This window comes from Catharus ustulatus, chromosome 1 (assembly GCF_009819885.2).
Source record: "Catharus ustulatus isolate bCatUst1 chromosome 1, bCatUst1.pri.v2, whole genome shotgun sequence".
NCBI lineage: Eukaryota > Metazoa > Chordata > Aves > Passeriformes > Turdidae > Catharus > Catharus ustulatus.
Window position 1 is genome coordinate 94,437,538 of NC_046221.1, and position 26,991 is coordinate 94,464,528.

General features: G+C 40.7%; 1 protein-coding gene across 1 annotated transcript; it reads left to right on the forward strand.

Moving 5' to 3' along the window:
* The first annotated feature begins 2,211 nt into the window (after positions 1-2,211).
* On the forward strand, positions 2,212-25,855 carry LOC117001631 (sodium-dependent neutral amino acid transporter B(0)AT3-like). Its single transcript, XM_033070077.1, has 12 exons — positions 2,212-2,368; positions 10,583-10,723; positions 12,254-12,391; positions 13,408-13,589; positions 13,990-14,100; positions 19,052-19,164; positions 19,457-19,585; positions 20,186-20,342; positions 22,072-22,276; positions 23,769-23,928; positions 24,399-24,561; positions 25,640-25,855. Exons 1-12 carry the CDS (start codon positions 2,212-2,214, stop codon positions 25,853-25,855), a joined length of 1,872 nt encoding a protein of 623 aa, XP_032925968.1.
* Positions 25,856-26,991: the final 1,136 nt, after the last annotated feature.

Below are 26,991 nucleotides of genomic sequence, written 5' to 3' on the forward strand. Positions count from 1 at the left end.
GAGGCAATCTTGCAATGAGGCAGCAGCAGTTCTGGAAACAGCAAAATCTCCCTTCTGTGGCACCCATGAGCCAGGGGTGTGCACCACTTGCCTGGGGGATCCGTGCTGATGGGACATCCAAGGCACACAAAGGTGCAAATCTTGCTCTCCTCTGTTGCCATCAAGGTAGGTGGCTCTGGCTCATTCACACACACACACACACACACACACACACACACACACACACACACACACACACACACACACACACACACACATACCCACCACATTTGCCTTACAACTATTTGAATTTTTTAACTTCCATGTGACCCAGTGGAGCTCAGTGAGGAGTCCCATTCCTCATGTGGCCACTGGAGAGGGAAAGTGGCACTGTTAGAGGACCCAGGCAGAGTGCCTAGAGCAGACAGTGTCCATCCCCTCTGGATGGGTGATGCTCTTCATCCAACACTCTGTGTATATGGACTTGTATCACCTTGCAGCAATTCCTACTCCCACATTTTGAAAGGAGAATGGATCCAATTTAGACCCTCATACTGGCTCTAATCAAAACACTCTCTTAAAAGAAATAGATACACTTAGGGTATATTTACTCCAGAATGTACCTTTAGTCTATCTCCTCTAAATTGAGAGTAAAGTGCAGACATTGCATGTGTACTTCATGGAATCATAGAATCAATGGTTTGGGTTGGAAAAGACCTTGAAGATCACCCTGTTCCAACTCCCCCACCATGGGCAGGGACATTTCCCACTTGGCCAGGTTTCTTCAAGCCCCATACAACCTGTACATAAAGACTTGCAGGGCAACCCATTCCAGAGAATCTGAATGATTAAACTAATTTACATTCAATTTCCGATTTTTAAAAAATTACATTAATGTAAGTAACTATTTAAACTATTTGAAGATGTTGCTCTTAAATGGGAATGACATTTTTTGTCCGACTTTTCTGCTGATAAAAAGCTCAGCCACCAGGAATAAGTAACACCACGTGTGAAGTGGCTGGCTGCAGGTGCCAGGTGTGGGATTCAGGGTGTTGCTGGAAGAGCCCAAGCCCAGCCCAAGGCATCTCCTGATCGGAAGAGCAGCAGGGGAAGGAGTGATGGTGTGGGTGCCCTGGTACCACTGATGTTGTGCAAGCGCTAACAAACTACCCTGTGTGTCCAGCTCGTGTGTGCCCTCTGAGACAACCCTGATAAGACGCTGGGAAGTTGCTCCATCTGTGAGTGTGGATATTTGCAGAGGTGTCAGCAGATGAGCTGTGACAGCCTAGGGAGAGTCATGTAGCCTTGATCTGAAACTGGCTTCTGGTTAGATGATCTTCAATCTGATCATATTTGTGTGTCTAGCTGTAGAGCAGGGCTTTTATTCTGGGGAAAACAATTCACCTTCACTTGGAAAATCTTCCCCTTTAGAGAGGAAAATCCAGGCATAAACTGTTGATTTACTGATGCAAGCAAGCTGACTGGCTGCTCTGTTCGGTGTGGAGTGAACTGATTTGGCATGCACACCAGCAAAGAAAACAGAAAAATATTCTCACATACTTTCAATTGACAGAAAACACTTAGCTTTTGCATTCATCAGTAACTATTTAATGAATAAAAAAATACTCACTGGGGATTCATTAACAGGTGAGAAGTCATTAACTTCTAGCAACTATTGTGAAAATGGACCAAATTCTAATGTCTGAACAAACAAGGTCTAATTTTTTTTGGCTTTTTTTCTAATTGACATTTTGCATTTGGAAAAGATGCCTTCATTTATTTGCTTCTATTAATAAACAAAGAAAGGAAATGCCAACATATTATTCACAGATTTTTACAGGTATTTTGCAATTTCAATTAGTCCACTGCGAAGGTTTCTTTTTAATTATATTCAGTGTCACACTTCTCTGACAGAGTCTCATAAGGAGAACAGAATATAAAAACCTGCTTGATCCTGAGTTACCCATTAACAACATATTTCCAAGCTGTCTAACTATAGAAGGAGCTGCAAAAAAGGCAAGATGTGGTAACTCTCTATATAATAATAATTCCTGGTTTTGTCTTTAAACTGAAGCCTTGGCAATGGCACAACCCTTTGCATCAGATAAAAAGAAAGCTCCACCTCTTGTCCAAGATCCTTCTTGTTGCCCTGCATAAAACCTGTAGGAGAGACAGGTTTTGAAGTATCTTCCCATTTTTAGGGAAAGGTGCTAAGGAGCCTATTTCATTAAAATGTCAAAAGATTTATCAGCAGCGCCCGAAATGCCCAAAGAAGATGGCAGACCCAAGTGGGACAATAAGTTCCAGTATATCCTGAGCTGTATCGGATTTGCCGTTGGCCTGGGGAATGTGTGGCGGTTTCCATACTTGTGCCAGATACATGGAGGCGGTAAGACTGGAGCGGGGCTTTGCCAAAATACTGAGCTGCAATTCTCGTACAACTTCTGATGGGCATGGAAATTGTATCATTTGTATCAGTTATATCCCTTTTTTAAAATACACTGATTGTCATTAATGTTTTGCACCAGTTAATCAGCTCTTTCTATAGAAGTATATTTAATTATAAAATTATACATTTGTTTAGGAAGACCAGACTGATAATAGAACAAATCTATGTTAAAGTTTTTATACTGCTACTACAGCCGCAAAGGAAGCAGGAAACTGAACCTGCAGCTGGCTACCTTAAGGAGAAATGAGAAGTCCTGGGAAAGCCTGAGGGAACTGGCCCCTAGACAAATGCGCACTGAACTTCCCTTTGGGATGGGGAGTGAGTCATTCCCCACTCTCCTCTGAAACTCTTAGGAGCCACCTCATCATCTGGAATCGCCTCTGCACAAAACTAAATTGTGCTTTTGGTTGTCTGTGAGGCTGTTTAAAATGCTCAGCTGATGGAGCAGCAACAGGAGCTTGCCAGGTGTCATGAACAGCAGCCTAAGCCTGTGCCTGGGCACCACTTCCACACAGAATTGCTTTAGAAGCAGACAATTTGGTAAATATAAATGGGTCTGAAAAGAGTACTTGGTAACTCACCATTCACAGAAGCTTTTGAAATCTGCCACAATAAGCTGTCCAAAGAAGAGTGAGCAAATTGTTTCAGCCCAGTATTATTTGTTATCTTTCAATTAATTGGGGAAACCAAAAATTCACACCTGGAGAAAACTGTCAAATGACAGAAAATATTATCACATCCAAGTTTGTTTTACTGAGGTGTTTGTATTACTTGATGAACTACACATATTTCAATCAACCAAGGAACCAAGAATGGATGTAGCCTGTAATGGAAGGTGTTTCAGAGGGAAGTAGCCACTCAGGGACTATGATAAGTGGTTCAATGAATGAGCTACAGCATATTGTATCAAGAGAAAGAACCTTGGCAGATGTCAGCAGAACACTAGGAAGTGGGTAGAGATACTGCTGCCTGTAGTAAGACAACTTCTGAATCTCTGACTTTTTCTGAAAGTCCACTTTTCAAAGTCAACTTTAAAAATGCAGAAAAACCCCAGGAATTATTCAAGGGTTAGAAAACTTCTGGGACAAGAAAAAATTTAATTCAATCATAAATTTGAAAATTAAAGAGTATGCTTATCATAGCCTGTAAACAAGAAAATGGAAATTATTTTGGTGGCAAGGAGCTTTTTAAGGCAGAATATGCAACACCTGAGTTACAGTTACACAAATAGAAATAACAAAAGACAAGAAGCAGTAGTTTACATTCTTCTCAGGACACTTGATGGTTTCCACCATTTATTTTAAAAATGTGACACCCAGTGAAACTCCTTCAGAAAAGTACCATCACTGGGTGGCTAGAAAGCCAGGAGTGCACACTGTTTCTCTATGTTTATCCATGGGAATTATTCAAAAAAACCCTATCAAATCAGTTAATGATACTGGCATTAATGAGACATGATAACATCTTTAGAGAGATATCCCAACGGCAGATATGGCATGAGACCTGCAAGGAAAATATTCTTATGGAGCAGGAGCTGTAGGTCAAATCCTCTACAACATGTCAGGTGGCTTTTCTATCTTGGAAAGCAAGGGAAAAAGCATTCAGGATTAACAAAGAACATAATGAAGCAAACATAACGTGATATTTCTGTAATGTAACCCTAATGATTAACACAAAGTGCTCAGTGGAAAGTTTGAAAATCCCAGGCCATAGCAAGATGCAGCTCCTCCACACATTTCATTGCACAGAGCAGCTTCTGGAGCCACCAGCTGCAAGAGACTGCACAAAAGCTGTGCAAAATCGGGATTAAGGCCTGCATTGTTCCTTTGCTTCCTGAGTAGTAACGCTGCCAGTGAAAAAACAGCTTAAAATAGACACCAGACTCAGTAATGGCAAACAGCTACTTTGCATCACTACCAAGGCAGTGGTGAATTAAGGTCACTGTATGGATGGGCAGCCAGGGTTTGGCCACTGTGCTTCAATAAAGGACTCGAAAAGCTCAATAGCAGGATGGACTCTGTAACAGAGTGCAGTGAGATTTGTGAATAATTTATCCTAAAAAGCTGGCATTGGAAAAGTTGAGTGAGTTATGAAGATCACTGAGAAGACAGAGCTCTTGCATTTACATCTGTGTGTAAGGTAGTTGCATTTTTCTTCTGTTAATTTAAAGCACTGACATGGTTTGGGATTGCATTTTCAAAAGCAAACAAATCAGGTGCAAAAGCCCAATAGATTTTCAGGGGCACTGGAGCATAAATCCTGCGTGTGTGCATGTGAAGATGTGCACATGGGAGAGACCAGCAGCACTGTGTTTAACTGGGAGCCCTGAGAGGCTTTCTGCCCACAGCCACAATCACAAGCATGAGAAACCAGGTATGGATATGGCATGGACATTCTTGAAGGGTGAATGGCTTCCAGGGTAGTTTTACAGCTGGTTCAGGTGATACCCTGGTTTCTGCATCTTTTCCAAAACAAGAGATGAAAACAAGTGCTTGCACATTTGTCTCATGTCAGCTGTTCCCATCAGACCTCTGGCCCTGATTCACTGCACATTAGCGTTACTCAGTAACTTGTATCTAATATAATATCATTTCTGCTGACATTTATCACCTGCTGCCGTTACTGATTATTTGGATTTATTGCCTGAGTTAAGTTAGTTATTTACTTTTCATGACTAATGGGTATGAAGGTTGTTTGCCACAGTCAGTGGAGACAAACACAAATGTTCCCAGGCAACTGGGATTGAAAAGAAGTCTCTAAATAGCCCAGTACAGAGTTTGTCACTTAAAACAGAGACACTAACAAGTCACACATCTATATGTGTACACACAGAGTCATCTGAGTGTACTTAAAGAAACCAACCCAATCCTAGCTAGAACTGACTGCAGTGATTTACTTTTGATTATAATTAGTGTGTGTGTATATATATATGTATATATGTATGTACATGCTTGCTTAACCCATGGGTATTAAAAATGTGTATAGTGCCTGAGCCTATAAAGTGGCTGAAAAATATATTTAATATAAAATACAGTTTCTTTCTAGGAAAATAAATACACATAAACACTACAGTCATGCTACAATGGAACAACTGTTTACTTCTGGGACAACCATTTACAGACTTTCATAACCCATGGCCTACTTGACCTTTTGCTCAAATTTGAACTACAACGTGCTGTGAAATGCCTGGTTCACTGTGTCCTCAAAAGGAAAACAAAACCTCAGAAGAACAAATTGTGTAACTGGAAGATTCTGTAAAAAAACCCTAAAAACAAAACAACCGAAAACCAAAACCAACCCAAACAAACATAGTATGCTGGGATGAGCAGAACTGTTTACTGTCTGACAGAAAAAATGGGTTACAGCAAGTAACAAACTTAATTTTCTGGTTTGTTGCCATGTCCTGCTTAAACCCCTCAAGCTGTGATATGTGGAATCAATCCTTTCATAATTTGTTATATTTGATTGCCCTTTACATCTCAGATTGGTGCATGCTTGTATTTGAAAGCTGCCTGCTTGCATCCTTCACATTTCACAGGGGAGTTCACCAAGCTTATTTTATGAGTTATCTGCAGGTATTACCCACCTTCATTTGAAATGGCCATTGTCCCTTGGGTTTTCTGGACGTGGCCTTAGCTCTCTCACTGTTGCTCAAGGAGATACAGTCATTTACCTGGGAAATTCAACCCTGCCAAGTTTCAGTCACTAAGACGCGTAATGTGGTCTGCAAGGCAGTATCAATGCCATCATAAGTGTGCTGCACAAATACAGTGCTTAGAGTAACTCATACTTTTCATCTGGATTGAGGCATGTGCAGAGGACATAAAAGAGGTCATGAAGTGGTGTTTTCTAGAGAGGGGGCTGAGTGTGATTGTTTTTTTTCCTATCTGATGTCTTGATGTAATTCCTTGATGTGTTAACTATACCACACTGCTTAGCTGAACTGCCATGGAGGGAGTGGGACAGGTCTGAAAATCCCATCTCAATAGCTATTGTCTTTTTCTCTGTACCTGAACAAGTAAGTTCCTACCTATTTCATAAAATTACATAAATTATCACAGGTATCTTGCCATTAAGTTCATAGTCTTCTGGAAAAGTGCACCCATCATCATTCCTCCAATGCACCAACAGAGCTGATGAAGTGGATCTCTGAATGCATGCTGCATTTTATCACATTGAGATGCGTTTTCAGAATTTTTCAGACTCTACAGATGCATTTACTTCAAAATTACTATTTTGCCACTTTCCAGGTCTTTTCAGTCTTCATTATGATTATTTTTTTTCTACTCCTAAATCTCTGTCTGAAGAAGAAGTATTATTATGTTCCAGCCTTTCAAATGCTGTTGGGTCTTCAAATCATCATTTCATTTGCTTTTCTTCTGCTAGTTGATGCACAGGCACTGGTAAGATGCAAGACTGAACACAGGGATCAGTCCTTCCAAGTTTTTCTCCACCATTTAGGAAGTCTTAATAGCCCAATATCAAGAAAACCCACTGGGTCTTCTTCTCTGCTTCTCACTGAGGTACATCAATTTCTGCTGTTTTTGGTACACGTAGATTAGGAGGTCTCCTGGCCGATATTTCAAACTGCTTTACATTTCGACTAGTCTGGTCTGTTGGTGCCTCTTTCCAAGGATACACACAATTTGGTTGCTTCACTCTGCTTTGCTGGTCACTGAGAACCAGCTTTAGACTGCATTCCTTCCGGAGCCTCCTGGTCTCTCTGTCCCGAGGAGCTCTGGCAGCTCTCCCCAGGCTGCCCAGTGGTTCATGCACTTCCCAGACTGTCACGTGCAGGTGACAGAGCAGAGGTTGTGCCCTTCAAGCATCATTTTGCTGGATATGGTCAGAGAGTTGCTATTCTGACCTGCCTTGCCCGTGCACTGCAATCAAGGGCTCAGGTTTTAGTAAAACCCTCCATGTATCCTGAGCGCACCTGCTCCTTTCTCTCCTACTGCTATGGCTGTGGAGCTGTCCCCACTCCAGTGGTCCTTCAGAGATCCTGTCACACACTGGTGCTCCTCGTCCCCTGGGACTCTCTGGTTAATGACACCAGCTCACCAGTAGTGCAGTGGTGCAGCTGTTGATAGCCTGATTTGAAAGAGCTTTTGTGCCTTCTCATGTGCACAGGGATTGTTCCATAGCTTTGTGATAGCCTTGCAGGATGCAGGATTCTTTCCAAAACAACTTTTAACTCATGTAAGTTTTGGAGAGTTTTGTGGTTTTCCCCCCCGTGACCTTCTTTTAGTACCACGCGTATCTACTTGCAGGATGGATACTTTATGAATCTTCAGTGCCTTTCTGACAGAAGGAATGTTGTAGACTAAAATTTTCCTAAGTCACACCCCAGGGATGCAACTAAATCATGCTTTGGCAATAGTTCGATATTTTATGGGCATTTCTCCAGACTTTTAAAGTGCTTAAGAATGCTTCACTACTATCATTTTCCTTTTCACAGGGAAAAATTCGCTAAACTATTTTTTTTTGTGGAATGTGCAGATACAAGATACTTTGTTATTTGTGCTTTATGATTTTTTTCTGCTAAATTTTCCTTTTTCCATGCCCCATGGAAGCCAAATCTACAGAGTTCTGCTGTGCCTGAGCTTAACATCTTATGGGTTCTGCTAAGGTTTTGCTGTGCTTGTGTTTAAATGCTCTGGTTTGTGATACCTGCTGTGTCTCAGGTTCTCTGCTGCTTGGATTTTCTGCTTGCTTTCTCCATGGTTAGATTTCTCACGGCGTTTTTTTAAAAAGGTACAATTTTTTGGCATTCTGGCACATCCTCCTCTATTTATTAGTCAGAGCCTTGACCATAAAGTACTAGAGGATTCCTACTCACTATTCCACATCTGACAGCTTACTGTTAATGTTTCTCCATGTTTTTCTATAGGTGGGGGATTTTATTATGGAAAAGAGTAAGTTTCAAGTGCTTTAGCAGACTGTCTGTTCTTTTCCCTTTTTTTTTTTTTTTTTTTTGCCTAAAAATATTGTAATGCAAAGAAATGAATAACTAACAACTTACTTTACACTACAAGGTATTTACTTGAATTAGGTTTGAGAAAGATTAGTTTCATAAACTATTTCTTGGTAACCCATTCTTTTGCCATATTTTCATATTTGCAGATAGCAGATTACTTTATATCATTCTCATGGAAAACCAGTATCCTTTTTCCAAGTGTGACATTATGTTTTGCTGTGCTGTAAATGTGCCTGGAGATACACACAAGCCAGCACAAAGTAAACATGCTTTTATCAGCAGAATGTCTAAACATGCTCTGCTGCCAGTGGTTCAACTAGCAAACAGAAAAGGGGAGAGAGATAACAGCTTGCACTAATTATTATGCAGTTATTTCCCAGGAGATATGATACGGGAGATAGGCTGGTCTCTTATAGAGTGCTCTTCTAGAGAGGGCTCAGCATGAATTGCAGTGAGACAGCTGCTGCCCAGAGCCTGTGGAGGGCCTGGCAGAATGCTCCATACTGCAGTGCTCTGGTCGCTTGCCTCAATATTTTGCTCTTCCCAGGAGACAGTCCAAGACATCAGACTGTCAGAAGGGCTGGGCTGTGGAGAGGGATACTGCAGCAGGTTTGAAACAGACCACAGGTCTGAGCATGGCAAGAGGTTACTGGGTTCATTTGGAAGAGAGCTCAAACGGAGGATTTAACATGCTGGGAATTAACTGTGAGGTTCCTTTTTTAAATCTGCTTCTCAGTTAAAAGCGTTTTAGGAATAGAGATCTTAAGGTGAGACATTTATTTCCGAGTTTGGCAGTTTAAGAACAGTTCTTTGCTGAGAAGAGCTGTGTGATTGTTCCTGTGCACAATTCGATAAAAGGCTAAACCATCCAACAACACACCTTCTCTGGATGCTGTATGTATTTATTGCAGCACCTAGCAAGAGGTAGCAAAGTTACTGCAATACAAACTAGCTCAAGAGATTAGATTTTATCTGCCCAGCCTTTCTAAACAGCCAGTGATTGCAGAACCCAGGCGCCATTCCAGGTGGAGAAATCCTTGTGCATTCCCTCACCTCTCTCTCAGGGCTGAAGACAGAGCATAAAGAAAGTTTCCAGAGCTGGAAGAGCAGAGCTGAGCAGACCCAGACATGATGTCTGGAGACAAAGCAGAAATGGTAGAATGAGGCACAGGTTTGTTGATAAAGCTATGAGAGGCACAGAATCTGTTCACATTTGTAGGAGGATTGGGAGGTGGCTGAGGCAGGATTCCTGTCTTTGTTTCCCTGGAGAAAAGGGGCTTTGTGGTCACACTGGTTGTTAGTCATGGCAACAAATATCAATCTATTCCAATTTAATGGGACATTTGGGCAGGTGGTACAAAGACACTGATGAAACTTCTGACCTCTCGAAAATCAGCATTGGTGCAAAAGAAAAGGAGACCCAAAAGTGTGTCCCTTCTGAGGGAAGGAAGATGGGGAAGTGAAGCATTGCACACAGTTTAGCAGGAGTCAGCCAGGCTGATTTCTTGGTAGGACTGGTCCCTTCCCACAGGCAACCAGCAGGACACGCTGCTTCTGGCCCAAGGGAGATGATGTGAGGAAAATGGAAAACAGGTAAAGAATACAAAGAGGAAGAAATGAAGTTTCATGGCTCACACATCTCAGAGAACAACTTCAGCCTTGCTTTCAGTTTTTCATTAAAGGCTTTGTGGTCTGAGCAGAGCATCATGCAGTAAAATAACCTGGTCTCTTGGGGGCATACAGCACATAATTCTGCTTTTCTAGTGCAGGACAGAGGAGCACAGGCCTGAGAGCTTTAAGAAAAGAAACAAGGCAATGCACTGAAGGGAAAACAGATGGTATAGGGGACAGGCAAACCCTTATGCTTTATGAGAAGGGGGACAAAAGATGATGCTTAAAAGAAAGGGAAATGCATGAAATAGTGAGGCTACTTATAATGGGCTGTAGCAATGCCTGAGGGAAGGGTCCTGCAGCATTAAGCATCCCAGTCTCTTCATCCTCACTACCAAAATTACCAGCAACAGATATTACTTGGTAGGAGTCCCTAGCAATGATCCCTCTCTCAACACACCCTACAAGGACTTTGTTAGGCTCATAAAGCAGATTAATTACAAACCAGTAATCTCAGTGAGATGCAGATAATCACGTGGCTCAATCACACTTAAATGTCTTTTCAGGGGCTTTCCTGATCCCATACTTCATCGCTCTTCTCTTCGAAGGAATCCCATTGCTCCATCTCGAGCTGGCCTTAGGGCAGTACCTGAGGAAAGGCAGCATTGGAGCCTGGAACACCATCTCTCCTTACCTTGGAGGCGTTGGTACGTCTCTTCAGAGCCAGCTCAAGGAACTGCAGACAGCTCCCACCCAGCACTCACTTCCTACAGACCTGTGTCTGATGCTTTCTAGGATATAAAGAGAAATGTGCATTAGGAATAAAAAGAAATGTTTTGCAGTGAGGGTGGTGAGATATCGAGGGATGGTATCCCTGGAAACATCCAAGGCCATGTTGGATGGGGTTCTGAGCAACCTGGTGTAGTTGAAATGTCCATGTCCATGGCAGGGGGGCAACCCAAACCATTCTGTGATTCTGTAATTCTGTATTGCTCTCATCAGGCATTCCTCCAGGCACATTTTAGGCTCATTTTAGGAGTCTAAATTGTAAACCTAATAACCTTTGCTGTGGGGAGCATAATGAACACGGGCTCTGCTGTTCAATGCTGCCCCATTCCATCTATACCCTGGAACTCAACAAGACCTGCCTGCCCACAGTCCTCCCTCAGAGCCCCTTCAGCACCCAGTCTTCTCTGTCCATGAATAGTCAGACTTGAAGGACAGAAAGACAGGAAATCAAGGATCCTGCTACTTCCTAATGAGTCCTAAGCATATGGGAAGGCTCCCCTCCACAAGAGGGTGGGGCTACTGAAGGGACTTTATCAACATAGCTGGGCATGAAGGACAGTCCACATGGTAGTGTGCATCAGACTGGTGTGCCAAATCTTTTCTACTTATTGAATATATGAAAAACGCATCTGGTGCCCTGTGTCCACTGCTAGGCTGCAAAAAGTGATCCGGAATGGCCACCATGAGGAGTCTAAGGCACTGATTCCGCTGGGTATTTGAGATAACACCTTTGTGCCTGCAGGGCAAGGGGCAATGCCTGGATGCTTCAGCCAGCCCTGCTGTATCATGACCTGCTTTCAGCAGGTGCCTGAAATGGGCTTGGCACGGACAGCCCTGCCGTGGGCCTGTGTGGGAGGAGAAGGGATGAGTAAGAGGTGTCATCTAAGGGCCAGAGGGCAACAAGGAAGAAATACCAAGCAGCAGGTGGTGCTTCCAGCTAATCCCATCTCCTACAATCAGGCACGTTCACACTCCCTTAGCAAAAATGCAAGCAAATGGAAACTGTGGTGTTGATATTCTTCCCTCCTCATCACAGGAGTAAAACAGTTACCAGCTTAGGGCATATGTGTATGATTTGGGACAAGAGTGGCCTCATGCAGCTACAGCACACTATAAAACTTTGGTCTCTTTTGCTCTCTGCTATTACAGTTGTCCAATATTGTAGAAAACAATGGATTACATACTAGAGCAAGGATTTCAACCCTAATCTTCTATGTAAGTAGAGAGTTGAGTCTCAGCATTCCTAGAGCAGGGCTGTTGATATGGGGGACTGTGCACAAGTGCACAAATGCCCATCTTTCATGGGGAAAAGCTCAGGATGGGGTAGGGGGGATGGAGAAGAAAATAATGAAAAAAATAGGAAATGCAAGCTTCTAAGAGCTAGTGCTGTGACTGACTAATAACTTTTCCCAAAGTTTTTCTAACGTGAGATCTTGGGCTTTCTGCAGGAGTTGGTTCGTGGATGGTGTCAGTTCTGGTGAGCTTGTACTACAACACTGTTTTAACTTGGGTGATGTGGTATTTCATAAACTCCTTCCAAGAACCTCTTCCTTGGAGTGTTTGTCCTCTAAATGAAAACAGAACAGGTAAGTACACCTCCATGTGCACTGCTAGCAAAAGAAGGATCACAAACATCAGACTCTGGACTTATCAAGAAATCACATTTTATTTGGCCCTGTGCACAAGCCCTGTTTTGATTTCCTGTTAAAAACATACAAGAGTCATGCTATCCTACCCAAATTCATCATCTTCACAGGAACAACAATAGCCAGAAATTCCATGGGTCCTTTTGTTTGATTTTAAAATGGGAAACAAAATAAAGAACAACTCCTGTTATCCATTACAAAACCTTTACTAAGACTAAAGAGAGACAGTGTGCATTAGCGAGATAAGGAAGAATGCTCTCAGGTTTTTTTAAACTATTTTTCAGTTTCCTTTTTTTCACAGAGTATGAGAGAGAACATGTTCCAGGGTACAGCAAGAAATATCACCTGAGTAAAAAGCTAAGAAAAAAGACAAAACATAGAGGAATTAAACTTTCTTTGGAGGCCTTGGGACTGTTCTAGAGTAGGAAGGCAAATAGACATCACAAGTTGTGGTGTATACCACGCACCCAGTTCCCTGTTTTTTCAGGCACAGAGCCTGGTTCGGGAATGCCCACACCCCTGCATGTGGATGCCTGAGGTTCCTGTTCACATAAATCCTGGGAACTCAAACCAAACAGGCCAAAGCCTGAGTCTTTCCCCACCACAGGGCCATGACTTAGCCTGGGGAGCCGGGACTTAGATGTATCCTTAGATGCCTGAAGTTTGTTATGGCTCCACCAACTTGTAGCTATACAGCTAAAAAAATTCATCATTTTCATTACATTAGTTTAGATTTTACCTTATACTGGGTACAACACTGTTCCTAATTAGGAAGTTATCCCCCATATAAAATGTTGGTGATGTTCTGATGAAGGTCTCATGTAAGTCTCATAGTCTCAGCCTGCTGTGAGAGTTTGTCTTGCTGCACATTACAGAGAGTACAGAAAATCCATCTCTGTACTTGACTTTGCAGCCCATAATTTATTCTAACACTTGCCACTTTTTTTTTTCCCCAGGGTTCAATGAAGAATGCTATGAAAGCACTGCAGTAAATTATTTTTGGTACAGGAAAACTTTGAACATAACACCTGATATTGCTGAGAGTGGCAGGTTACAGTGGTGGCTCATTTTGTGCTTAGCAGCTTGCTGGGCAATTGTCTATCTCTGCACCATCCGAGGAATTGAAACCACAGGGAAGGTATGGAAAGGGCAGGGAAGGGATTATCCCACAGTTTGAAATCTTGCCCTCCAGACACTGAGTTTTTACCACAAGGAAAGCCTTCCCCATTTACCACAGTGGCTCTATTCAGTGTGCTCTTTGTCCAACAAACTGAGAAGAGCAATACAAGTGGCTTAAAATGATTCTTCTCTCCTTTTCCATTGCAAACACTTCTGTCCTACCAGCCTCCTCTCACAAAGTTTTAAGACCCATTTTGTCACAAATATATTCTGCAAAAGTACACCCTGCTTATTTGAAAGATGGCCATATTCATCTGTACCTGTCTGAACTAATATTATTATGATTTTGTGTTGCAATAATTTAAATAAGATTTATTGAACTTACTGCCAGTAACTGTCTGTCCTCTGACCTCCTTTAGGCAATTTATGTGACAGCAATTTTTCCGTATCTGGTCCTGACTATATTCCTTATTCAAGGACTCACTCTTCCAGGAGCCACTGAAGGTCTGATTTACCTCTTCACCCCTAATGTAAGTATTAGTAGTTTTTTTCCTTTTACCCCCTCTCAGATTTCATACTGTATTCATACTCCATTTTCCAACAACTCCTGGTTTAGATTTCTATCAAAGAGCTCAGCTAAGCCCTTTTTCTGAGATGAAATTACTTAAGTATTTTAATATATTTTCACAAGAAAAGAAGCAGCAAAGAATTTAGCAATTCAGTAGTAAGCATATTAGAAAATACTAGAAAATTAAATTTAAGAATGGTATGGGTGCCTCAGTCTTGAATGTGTAAGTGAAGCTGATGTACTTCACAAGTACGTGAGAAAGATGGGATTTCCCTGCCACTGCTACAGAAGTTACACAGCTTTAATCTTTTAAGAAGTTCACAAAGAAAACTACTGAGGAATTACACTGTACAGTGATTTTTTTGGAAGGTTGAAAGTAAATTTCTCCTGCCCCTGTTTCTTCATAGCATTTCTCCCCTCCCCAATATCTCTTCCTAAAAGACAACACTGCTGGAGAACAGCCCCTCTCTCATTTTTCTAAACTTCTCATATGGACAGGAATTCCAGATCCCTCCACATGCTGGCCATTTCAAAAGCACCTTTTCTACACTGTCCTTGGCAGCATTCCCAGACGCAAAGTCAAACTATCCCACTAAGTGGTTGCTATCCACTGTAGGCTCCTCACAACTCTGCCTTTGTGGCTAAAAAGCTCCATGAAGTGAAGGGTATAGAGGAGGAAAAGCAGCACTGACTGACACATTCTCAAGCACCCGCTGCCTCTGCAGCCACAGCAGTGCTTCAAACACAGCAGCACTGGGATTTTCCTGTCCTTTCCTTTCCTTCAACAAGAACACAGACATTAAAGAAAATGAGCCAAGAGTCTCAGAGATACTTGACATGCCAGGCTAGAAATGAACAAGAGCAAGAGAGAGCTCAAATGAGACATGGTTTTATCCCTCCTTCTACAAGCCCAGAGGCACAGACACCTATGTAAATACTGTCAGAACTCCAGGACAAGCTTGGTTTTTACAGAAGATCAGGACATACATTTTTGAAGGGCCCAGACAGGACTGTAAGAGCTTGGTGCAATGCCTTAGGAAAGAAAGCAGCTTCAAAAACACAAACAAAACACTCCTTGGCCTGTCATCATTTGATCTCTGCTGGGCTGTCAGGTTTCTCTGGAAGAGCTCAGGCATTTTTGGGTTTTAGTTTGCAATGATCCTGAACTGAATGCAGAAAACTAGATTTGTGTGTACTCACAAACCTGGAGGTATTGCAGTGCTGAGGAGGAGCAGATCATCGTAAAAGAGCTGGATGGATTTGTACACTGGCAACGGAAGTCAGAATAAAAATCCACCTGCAGTCAACCTGCAGTTGATGGTTAGCTGGTTTGAGGAAGCAGATCCTGGGGACATCCTTGAAAAGTCATCTGAAGATGGTTTTAGCGGTGTTCTTATCTACAGATGTGGAAAAGCTGATACAACAGCCTGGTAAGTGATACCTGCTATCAGTGCTGCCATTGCACAGAAAGTTGGTGTAAGACACATGGCTTTGTTAAACTAACCTACCAATGGCTACACAGGGTTGTGGCGCTTCAAGGACTTCAAAAGGACAGTAAGCACACAGCTCCAACATTGCCCTTCTCTCTTTGTCCCCTTATCCCACGACTGCAGTGCCAGTACTGCCTTTGCTGTTAGGCTATTCTCACCCCTGCTGTGAGCAAACACCGGCTTTTCTTTTGCATTTCTCCTCTTCTTATCTTTGGCATGTCCCAAAGTGAGTTGTCCAGGAGGGCTGTTAGGTTTTTTGGCAGAGATTTTCTTGGCCCACCGAGGCCACATCAGTTTACAAAACTGCAAAGCATATTTCTTAAATGTGTGCTGATGTCTTCTTCATTTCCTGTCTTTTTGTAGAAAAAGTTTTATCCAAGTAAAATAAGAATTAAATCACCTACTGTCTGTTTCAGCTTGCTTTTAAAATAAATAAAATCAACCTTCTTGACATTCTTCCCTGACATTCTTCCTTGACTGGAAGCAATATTTTCTAACTTCTTTCCAACTTTACAGTGCAGCAGAAATTGTAGTTTCTCTGTAACAGCTGCTACATCCATTATCTCATAACTGTGACATCTCAGTGTTGTTTCTGAAGTCTATGAAAAAAAGTAATACCTAGTACAAAAAATCCCATCTTACCCAGTGTCAACATCACGACCACCTAACTGAATTTAATTTTTTTCCTAAACCACAATTTTTAAAGTTTATTCACTTTCCAAGTTTGTATTTTAGTTCTTGTTAGTAAGTACCACAAATAATAAAAGCATGCATATGGATTTTAATTTTGTTAGCTGTGTTTTTATTTTCATGAAAAAATTCATAATCAGCTTTTGTCATCTGACACACTTTCCACCCTAAATTTCAGAATAACTAATGACTACTTCTTCGCATTCACTTTCAGACATAGAGAAGTCTGATGATTCACTCACCTTCTCAAAATTCTTGGTTACTTGGAAAATGCAGCTGCCAAGAAAACAAAAAAGTATCCTGAACTGACACCGGAGGGGAAAGCAGAAGTTGTACAATGATGAAGCTACACAGGATCTGGAACAGATTTTTGGAAAGATTTTTGGAAAAAATAAATAACCAGAGGCAGCAGAAATGAGATTCTATCATGCATCAGCAACTGTCTGCATGGTTCAGCTTCAGGGGACACCTGTGTCACCTAAGGAATACAAATGTCTCCTTCTCCAGTTTCTTTCACATTTGAAAGAGCTTCAGAGATTGTAAATATTTGGAGGTTCTCTGGCAATGAACAATTCTTGGCAATGGAGAACTTGGTTGGGCGACTGTTGCTTGTGCCCAGAACTCAGCAGCTATTTAAGAAGCAGTGAGGATGGCCAAACAAAACAAACAAACAAACAAACAAACAAACAAACAAACAAACAAACAAAAACCCCCAAAAAACCAAACCAACCCCCCCCCACAAAAAAAAAAAAACCAAACAAAAAACCACACCAGGCTCCAAATCATCTATTCACACCAAAATTATACATCACAGCAACCCCAGTAATCTTAAATTGTGTTTCTGTCTGTGCTTCACATATTCAAGAATCCAAACATCTTACAGCACACGAGGGAGCAATTATATTACCTTTCCTCCTTACTCCTCTGTTCATTCATTAACACTCATTGTATATATTCATCCACATGTTTCTGGCATCAGCACATTTTTTATCCCGAAGATATGCTTAGAAGATCTGTATGCCATATAAATATTAAATAACACTTTCATTAATTTGCTGAAGACCAGATAATGACATTGCCATGGCATGCTTGCCTGTCTGTTATGTTTTCAGGTTTGGGGGTTGATTAGTATCTTTTGGAGTCAATAGAGGCACTGCACCTAACACCAGTCTAAACTATCTCCAGACTCATTTGCCAAAGTTCCCAGTCAGAAAGCCAGACTTTTAGGAGTCACATCTGTCAGCACCAGCTGACTTGGCAGCACTTAATCAAAGTGTGAAGGCCACAGAGCCACGTGAGTGCCAAGTTTCTGCACTGCAACGGCACCTTCACAGGTCCTGCCCGTGAGTACTCTGGCCTTTGAGGGCTTGACTATGATCCTTCAAAATAAACCTCCGGAAGGGTTTGCCTTTGCTGAAGCGTTTCAGCCAGCAATGGCTCCATGAATCTGCTTGCTATGTGATGTTGCACAAAAGGTGTCACCAGTTCTGCTGTGGTCAAAGCACTGGCCTCCCTGTGGAGAGAGCACCTGCAGCAATGGCATTGCCTGAATCCAACCACACTGAGGTGGACCCATTAGTCTTGCTCTTCAGGCTCAGGCCAGGTTCAGAGGAAACCCAAAATGCTGTGAAGGATCTTTTGGCGTACTTACCTCTCACTCCTACATATGCCCCCAGTAATGGATCACTACCACAGGCATACACAAAACACACAATCCTCTGCATAACTAGGATGCAGATTTGACTCAGGTTGTTGTAAAATAAAGTGAAATTGTCTACAGTCCCAGCATCACTTTTGAACTAGCTGGCTTTTAAAATGTTCTTGGCAAAACATTCTTATATTCCCCCTCCTTGATAATGGATCAGAGAGCAATTCACATGGTAGGGTATAACATACCACTTTGTAGTTTCTACAGGGAAATAATTTCACTGATTATGTTTACATTTGTGCATTACTCATATTTTATCTCTTTCTTTTTTATTGGTTTTGAAGTCAAGATTGCTTAGTGCAGCTATTTAAAACTGCTTAATGTTCTCTGTAATTCATCAATTATTGTTAATTAATTACCTTATCATAGTGTCCTTACAACAATATTCAAATATTCAAATTTCATTGTCAGTTTCTCCTTTTTTTTCTTGTATTTCCTATGCTGACCTTCTATCTTTTATTGCTGTTTAATCAGTACTTTGAATTGCAGATGCTGTTTTTAATAACTCTTCTCTTCTTGTCTGCTTTTAGTTGCTTCTATTAAATTATTTTTAAAGCAAATTTGGAAAGCTATGGAATCACTTTCTGTCTTAAAACAATGTTTATATAGTTTATATAGTTTTGTTATATATATATATATATAGTTTATATAGTTTTAGGAAGACCATGTTCTTTAACTGCAGGTTAAGTATGTGAATTTAAAAGAAAAGAAAGTGAGGAAATATGTATTTTCCCAATTGTGTTCCTAGTGTCTATCATTTAGAACCACATTTTTATGATCAAACAGACAAAATGGTCAATAAAGAAGATTCTATAATTGTTGCATACATTTAAATAGCCTCAATTATATTCTTGAAAACATTTGTTTTACTGACCTGTTTAGTACCTATTCCCATTTTCATAGTATTTAGATGGCAACAGAGCTCAAAATTTCAGAAGTGAAATAACAGATGAGCTATGAGAATTGCAAGAGAAAAAGAAATTTTAATGTAAGCCTAATACAGGCATTTCTTCCAATTGTTTCAGCTGAACACTTTGAAAAATCCCCGTGTATGGCTTGACGCAGCTACACAGATTTTCTTTTCTCTCTCTTTGGCTTTTGGGGGGCTTATTGCATTTGCGAGCTACAATCCAACAAAGTAAGTAAAACTACAACCTTTATTGGCTGGCTGAATTCTTGCTGCATTTTGTGCAGTTACTTTAAATTATCAAAACACTTCCCTTAATTTTTCTAAAGGATCTTTAGAAAAGTATCTGTCTTTCTAAAAGGCCCAGTAGATTTTCTAATAGAAGAGAGAAGGGGAGGGAGGGAGGAAGAATTTTTTTTAAAGAAATTGTTTGCAAAAATGTCATTTCTTGAATTGAATTTTTTATCACAGATAAAAAACCTGCTTTTTTTAATCACTTCACTTGTTTGAATGCTATCTCTAGAAATGACTGTGAAAAGGATGCTGTGACAGTAGCAATTGTGAACAGCATGACATCCCTCTATGCTTCCATCCCAGTCTTTTCTGTTTTGGGGTTTAAAGCAACCACAGCCTACTGGGACTGCTTGGACAGGTGAGAAAGCTGTGTTCCCAAAGTTATACTGTGGTTTCAGTGCCTAAATAGATACTGTCATGTCTTATCTGAAAGACATGTATTTAGAGAATTTATTTTCATTAGAAAGGAAAAGTATCTGTATGAAGAAGTTTAATGTAAAAATATAAAGTACTACGGGACTGAGTCAAGGATGATCATTTGTAAGAAGCAAGACAAATTATAAAGCAACCCATTTCAAGTAGTGTGTCAAGGTTTGCACCCTCCTCTTAGGCTAGCATTAGGAAAAGTAAAAATCCCCACCTTTTTCTACTTCACCGGAAATTTATTTCGCTAACTTATTAAGCACAGGTAGTGGAAAGGGTCTGGAGACCTGATAAGCTTTAGAGACTGCATCTGCATAAACTACTCAGAGTGTTTGTCTGAGACAACATTAAATTGTCTAAATATTTTCTACTATTCTATATATAAGCTGTCAATTAATATTTTCCCTTATATTGCAAATAGCACAAAAAGTAAACACAACTTTGGAGTAGCATCTGAATACACAGCATAGCATTTCCATCCACATCATCTGCAAACTTTTGAACTGAAGTTTAAATATGTTGACTTCTCTGGCAGGAACATTATCAATATCATCAATGAATTTGATCTTCCAGAAGAAAGCATCATGCGACAGAACTACACATCCTGGATTAGTTTTTTGAATTCATCATATCCAGAAAAAATTGCTGGAGTCAAACTGAAAAGCTGTGATCTTCAAGAATTTCTTGATCAGGTACTATAACTGCTTTCAACGGGTAATCCTTAAAGTTATGTAAAAGGATCGGTATCTTCCTTTTTCTTTCAAGTGCATGTACTCTGTTCTGCTATGTGGGCAGAAACTGCTGGTTCGAGATTAAGTTTACAACATCAAAATTTCAACACAAAAGATTATAGAAGAAGGATGCTAAATGTGAATTTACCTAAATCTGTATTTAGGGAAGTATCAAAAAATCCATTACCATGTACACAGTTCACCACCAAAATACATCATGCTCCTCTTCCTCTCCTTATTTGCCAACATTTACCCTATACTAAACACAGATGTTTCTTCTCTGTTTTCTTGGCCTACCTCATTCCACTTGCTGCAGGGATGCTGTTTGGCACAGTCAGTGTGTGCCAACGCAGACAGGCCCAACTTACCATAATAATGGTAAAGCAGGCTATTTTACTCACATGATGGAGAAGCTAAGGACAACATTTCAGCCCTGGTACAAGTCAGTTTCTTTTGTCTCACTTCTTCTGATGGCACCCATTTCTGATTTACAGTTTGAAATACTTTACTTCCAAATCATAACAACATTAGCATTTTTCCATGCTTAGATTTAAATATCCTTGTCCTTGGGAGATTAAATCAAAATAAATTTGGTTTAAATTGGCTTTTTCGCTATTAGTCTTTTCTGCCTTGGCCATTATAGGGGATTTTGTGGCCAATGATTCACCAATTCTCTTGGTGTTAAGAGTGATTGGTAATCATATCCTTATTTACATCTCTTTCCTTCCAGAAGTTACTACACCATAGATTTTTAAAACACACATTTAAGATGGTATTAGCAAAACAATTGCTATTACAATTACAACTCTCCAATGTGCTTTATTCTGAACCCATCTCTGTGTGCAGGCTAAAATTCTGCTCCATGACTGTCTAGATATCTCTAGTAGAACATTTAAAATTAAACTCCACACTGGCCCTTTTCTCAACTGCTGGCTGCCACGGGCTGACCAGCAACCTTGACTCCAGAGAAGGACAGCAGTGTGTTATAATTACAGTAATTTCATGACTATAAGGCGCACAGGGTTATAAGGTGCACCTCCAGGAGTTGGCAAATTTCACAACTTTGTACATTATATAAGGCTCACCGGACTATAAGGCATGCTTTTTTTTTTGCAGCAAAGATCCATGCCACGTGCAACAAAGTAACGAATTAGTAACGGAATCCCGCGATCGTGGCGTTTACTGGCAGATGCTCACTTTGCAAACATTTTTCACAGACTGGCGTAGCCTTTAAACGCAGCCCCAAGCGTCCTCCCTGTGCGCGGGCCCCAGCACTCCCGCCCACCCCTGGCTGGTGAGGCGGGGCTTGGGGCAGCCGCAGCTTGCAGCTGCTGCAGCTCGGGGCGGCCAAGGATCACACCTTGGGGTTGCTGCAGTTCAGGGTGGCTCAGGGCCGCCACAGCTCGCGGCAGTTCGGGGCTGCCCGCTCCCTCCCTCCCTGTGCTGCTCCTGCTGGCTGCGGCCGCCCGCTCTCGCGTCCCTTGCAGCTCGGCTCACAGCTTCCACTTCCAGGTTGGCAAATTTCCGAACTTTGTCCATATATAAGGCGCACTGGACTATAAGGCACACTTCCGGGTTTGGACCAAAATTTTAGTCAAAAGGCTGCACCTTATAGTCATGAAATTACTGTACTTTATGCATGAGAAATAACACTGTAGTGTGTATTTTTATCTGTTTCTGAATTCTGCAGAGCGTCTCAGGAACTGGTTTGGCTTTCATTGTTTTCACTCAAGCTATCGTCCTCATGCCGGGCTCCCAAGCCTGGGCCATCCTGTTTTTTATAATGTTGTTCAGCTTGGGCCTTTCTTCAATGTTTGGAAACATTGAGGGTGTCTTCACTCCTCTTCTAGAGCTTCAAATTATATCTGAATCAGCACCTAAGGAGTTATTATCTGGTAAGGTATAAGCTTAGTTCAAAGAAGGTGGTTTCCTTACAGATGCACAAACTATCAACTGCTTAATTAATTATTAGGAATTAATAATTTGTATTAATTTAGCTAAATCTCACAGTGTAAGGACAGTTGGTTTTGTTTGCAGATGAGCAGAGAGATGAGGTAGCAGTTATGGCAGATATCAGGTGACAATATTATATTGCCTTTGACAGTTTTTTTCTTAGTTTGCAAGCCAAGCTGTTCCAGTCAGAGAAAGCTTGTTAAATTGCTGTTCCTGGAGTCAAGTTCACTCTGAGCTGCTGCAGTCATCAGGAGGAGCCTTCTCTTCCCTTAAGTCTTTGGCACTCATACAAATCACTTTAAAGCACCCACTGACATCAGTTGGTCTGCCATAATCACCTGCACTACTTACCCCTGTAAGAGAGGTCATTCACCCCCATTTCACCCACTTTTATGCTGCTACAGATTGTTTCACATTTACTGTGAACAGAGTAGAAAATTACCACTTGGGAAATGAGGAATGAAGGTGTGTGATCCTGTTTTGGCAACAATGCCGGAATCTTTTTAACCAGAGATGGTTACTATACCAGTTACAAGTAATGGACTAATATTTCTGCAATGTGATCTTTTAAATTCTTATGGGAAATCTTGCTGTCATGCCTTTTGTAGAGTATTCCTCCAGCCTCTAAATTGTATCCCTAATTTTACAATTTTTCATGTAGAAACAAATTTATTCCCAACCTTGATGAGTTAAGAATATTATTTTAAAATTGATTTTCCAACTGTGAACTTCGAAAATAAAAATAAAGTCTGGAGCCAATATTTTACTAAGTTGAACCAAAGGCCATCTCAGAGTTAGAAGCAATTAGCAACACATTAGAAATATACACAAATTGATTTGTAGCCCATGCCTGTGTCCAGCAATACCTTTATTCTCTCCTTTCCTTCCCACTTTTTTTTTCAGTTACCCAAATCTAAATGTTAACTAAAGGGGAACTGGCTGTACAGAAGTGTGCTGAAACATAAATGATACATGCTGGAACACAAGGGACACACACATTTGTAGCTCTGGGCTCTCTGAGGAAATGGGGGCAGAAATCCAGGGAGTCCTTACACTTCCAAGTTGCCACCTGCCTGTAGTTTAGGCTTAAGGCTGCATGGAAATGAGGCACTTGAAACTCACTACAGCAGTCAAAAATTAACGCTGAGCCACAGCACAGCCCAGGCTGTCTGATAGAAGGAAGTACCAAGAACTGAAGGATGCTCTGAGTCACATGAACGCAGTCCTCCTGCAACAGTGGTGCTCTTGGCCAACACACAGGGAAAAATTGAGTTTGGAAAGTGGTATTAGCTCCCCTAAGGAGAAAATAGCTTGTTGTAACTCCATAGAGGGAGAGAGAATAAAAATTCTTAGAACAAGAACAAAGCAATTTAGAACAAAAATAAACCTACCAAATTCAGTACTCCAGTAACAAAGATGTCTTTTTTCCTTCAGGTATAATATGTCTAATTAGCTTCCTCATTGCTCTGTGTTTTACACTGGGTTCAGGGAGTTACTGGATTGACATTTTTGACAGATATGCAGGCTCAGTGCCTCTTCTAGTCATCGCTTTCTTTGAAGTAATTGGAGTTACGTACATCTATAAAATTAAAAGGTATGTTGGAAAGAGATGGAATATTTTTATTGTAAGACATAAATGCAGCTCCTTTTACAGTAACTTTGGCCCTGACCTGATTTCATTTGGTGCTGGTTAACTGAGACTTCTTGCTAGTATGCTGTGTTTGCTCCCTTGGCAATTTTGTCTTTTTATTTTAAATATCTGAATAGTTTACAGAACTGCTGCAATATCATAATTTATTTATGCTTAGAAACCTTATACTAGGTGCTCAGGTAATTAAATTGGCAATGTAAATTGGTCATTCATCTCTGGTATGGATCAATAAAGACCTATTTGAATTATATTATTATTTACTCAAGCAAGTAGTGAATTATTAAAGAATAGTGTGGAATAGAAAAGATTTACAGTGCTGTACTCTGCATTTCCAACTTATAGGAAACTATAAAAAAGGGAAACTGTTACTACTCTAGATCTGACATAATCATAAACATGCCTTCTTTTACAAGGTTCAGTAAAGATGTGGAATGGATGACTGGACGAAAACTCAATCTCTACTGGCAGATCACATGGAGGTTTATTAGCCCTCTGCTCCTGCTAATTGTCTTCACGGCCTTTGTTATTCTCCAGATGCAGAAGCCACCAAGCTACACAGCCTGGAACCCTAAATACGTATGTTGCCAAATATTTTCAGAACTTCTAATAAAAGGAAGAATTATCTTCCTCCCTTACCAGATCCTTTAAGACCATTGTTATCTACTGCTTACCCACTGAATATAGCTTATCCACTACATAGTGTTGTAGTGCTCAGAAAGAGAAAGCTCCAGTTTGCAAAGAGATTACACATACTAACAAGTCTCTTCTTGAGGTGTCCTTGCTTTGTCCATTTTCCATATTTCTTATGGATGTATGGAACACTCAGAAGTGTTGAAGTGAAACATGTCACAGGGGGTTCAGAGGTAGAACAAATGCCTGAGCAGAGCTTTAGAGCTGCATAACAGACATCAGGGATGACGGCATTTCTCAGTGAGAACTACCAATATCACTGGGGCCCTGGTGAATATATGAATGTGTACTTTTGACAGGCAGACAGGGAGGCAGTGATCTGAGAAGAGTGTTGGTTAATCCAATAACAAAGACATGTCCATGCTGAAAACATTTGATCTGGATGTCACTGTCTCACATGAATTGCAATTTCTTTGACCCCTCTCAAATACACCTCCTTGTGCAGGGGCTTGAAGATTAATTCTGGTCTTAAACTATATGAGACTTACACACCAGCAGTGTCTCTCCCAAATGCCATCAAGTATCTATCATCCCAAATAAAACTTACAGCCATAGACTTGCAGAAATTGCTCTATCATAATTTTCTTAAAATCTGATATACATCTTCCCCATTTGATAAAGAACATGCGCAGTAATTGCTGAAACCAGGTAAGCTTTGAGTGAACAAGAATGAACATAGCTTAACCAAGAGAGGGTGAAGGTTTGATAAGACTTTGTGCAATCCCCATATCCCTAGGAATGTGCCACAATTCCAGCCATACATCTTTGAAACTGTAAAACATTTACAGCAGTCTCTAGACCCACAAGAAGGGTCTGCAGAGGACACAGTCACTGAATGCTACTGCACAGAGTAAAACTTTCACTATCCTTACCAAAATAGCATAAGAAAATAAAAATAGAAATCATAGAAAAAACTAAGTCCACCTACAAATTATTTCTTTTGCTTGCTTTTCTATCTCCACAGGAAGGCTTCCCCATGAAAGAGGAGAAAGTTTATCCACCTTGGGTACAGGCTATTTGTGTGCTGTTGGCTGCCCTTCCTTGTGTGTGCCTACCTCTTGTAGCACTCTTCCACCTGGTCAAACAAAAGTGCAGGAGCAAAGACCCAAGCTTTGTACCACCAGAAGTCTTCTCCTGTCAGGGGACTAACAACACCATCTTTGCTCATCCAAAAGAATAAATATCCATTGTACCTGTCTGTAAGCAAAAATAAGACAGCCTTGGTTAGACATTATTAGCTGTCATTTGGTATCATCCAACCAGCCTGGCATACACAGTTCATATGCTTACAGCAATCACTACACTCTGTCAACAATGCTATTGTTTCCTTTAATTTCAAACAATTTCACAGCTTCATGTATCTCTCCAATCAGAATTTAAACTTGGAAAGCCTGTTAAGTATTGCTGCTGGCTTATGTCTTTCTTCACTTTAAAAAAACTGGTCTGTTCCTAAAGATCAGTAACATAAACTGATAAACACAAGAACCTTCAGTTTCATTCACTGCCCTGCCCCCGTGCTCCAGGAGATGCAGAATGGGAATTCTTTAAGAATAAGGACTGCTCTTTTCTACTACACTCTCATTTTTGTAAATCCCTATACACACTTAAAACAGCAGTCATTTTGTGATTATTTCATATTCTCAAGCATTGCAAGGAGCAAAGAAAAAGCATCAGCAGATAAAATAATGTATGTTAAGTAAATTTGAGCAATTAATTGTGCACAAATCTCTTATCTTGGCATGTTCCAGAATTTAGTGTAGTGGAAAATACTGTAAAAAAAATTTCCCCATTTTTTCCTCTTTATTTCTAATACTGAACGCAGTAGCTGAATAGCATTAAAAAAATGCAGATGCATAGCAGCCTTTCAGTGAGCTGCAACCTTACAGGACATGAAATTAATCTTTATTGAAAAACAGGATTTCCTGTACTTGGCTGCAGATCCTGGCCAGTGTGTAGTGCTGGGAGATGAGGCTTCCTCTTGTCAATATACTTGAGGAACCAGCAGCCTCTAAAAAATGTGGGAAAGTATGTGAGGATTAAGTATGACAACACCTTCAGGCTGAGTCAAGGAAGAGAAAGGATTAGGGTTATAAATCTGTAAATACATAAATAAGAACTTTTAACTAACTAAAGCATACATTTTATATGCACGTTTTTGACTACAGTTAGCTAAATGTTCGTTACAATCCTATAGGCAACTATATGCAGTAGATTTAAGTAGTCAGAGTTCTGTTCTTAAACAAAAACATATCCAGCTAATATAGATAGATGCTGAGAAAATAATTAAACTACAAGACTTTCAAGTCTATAAATCCA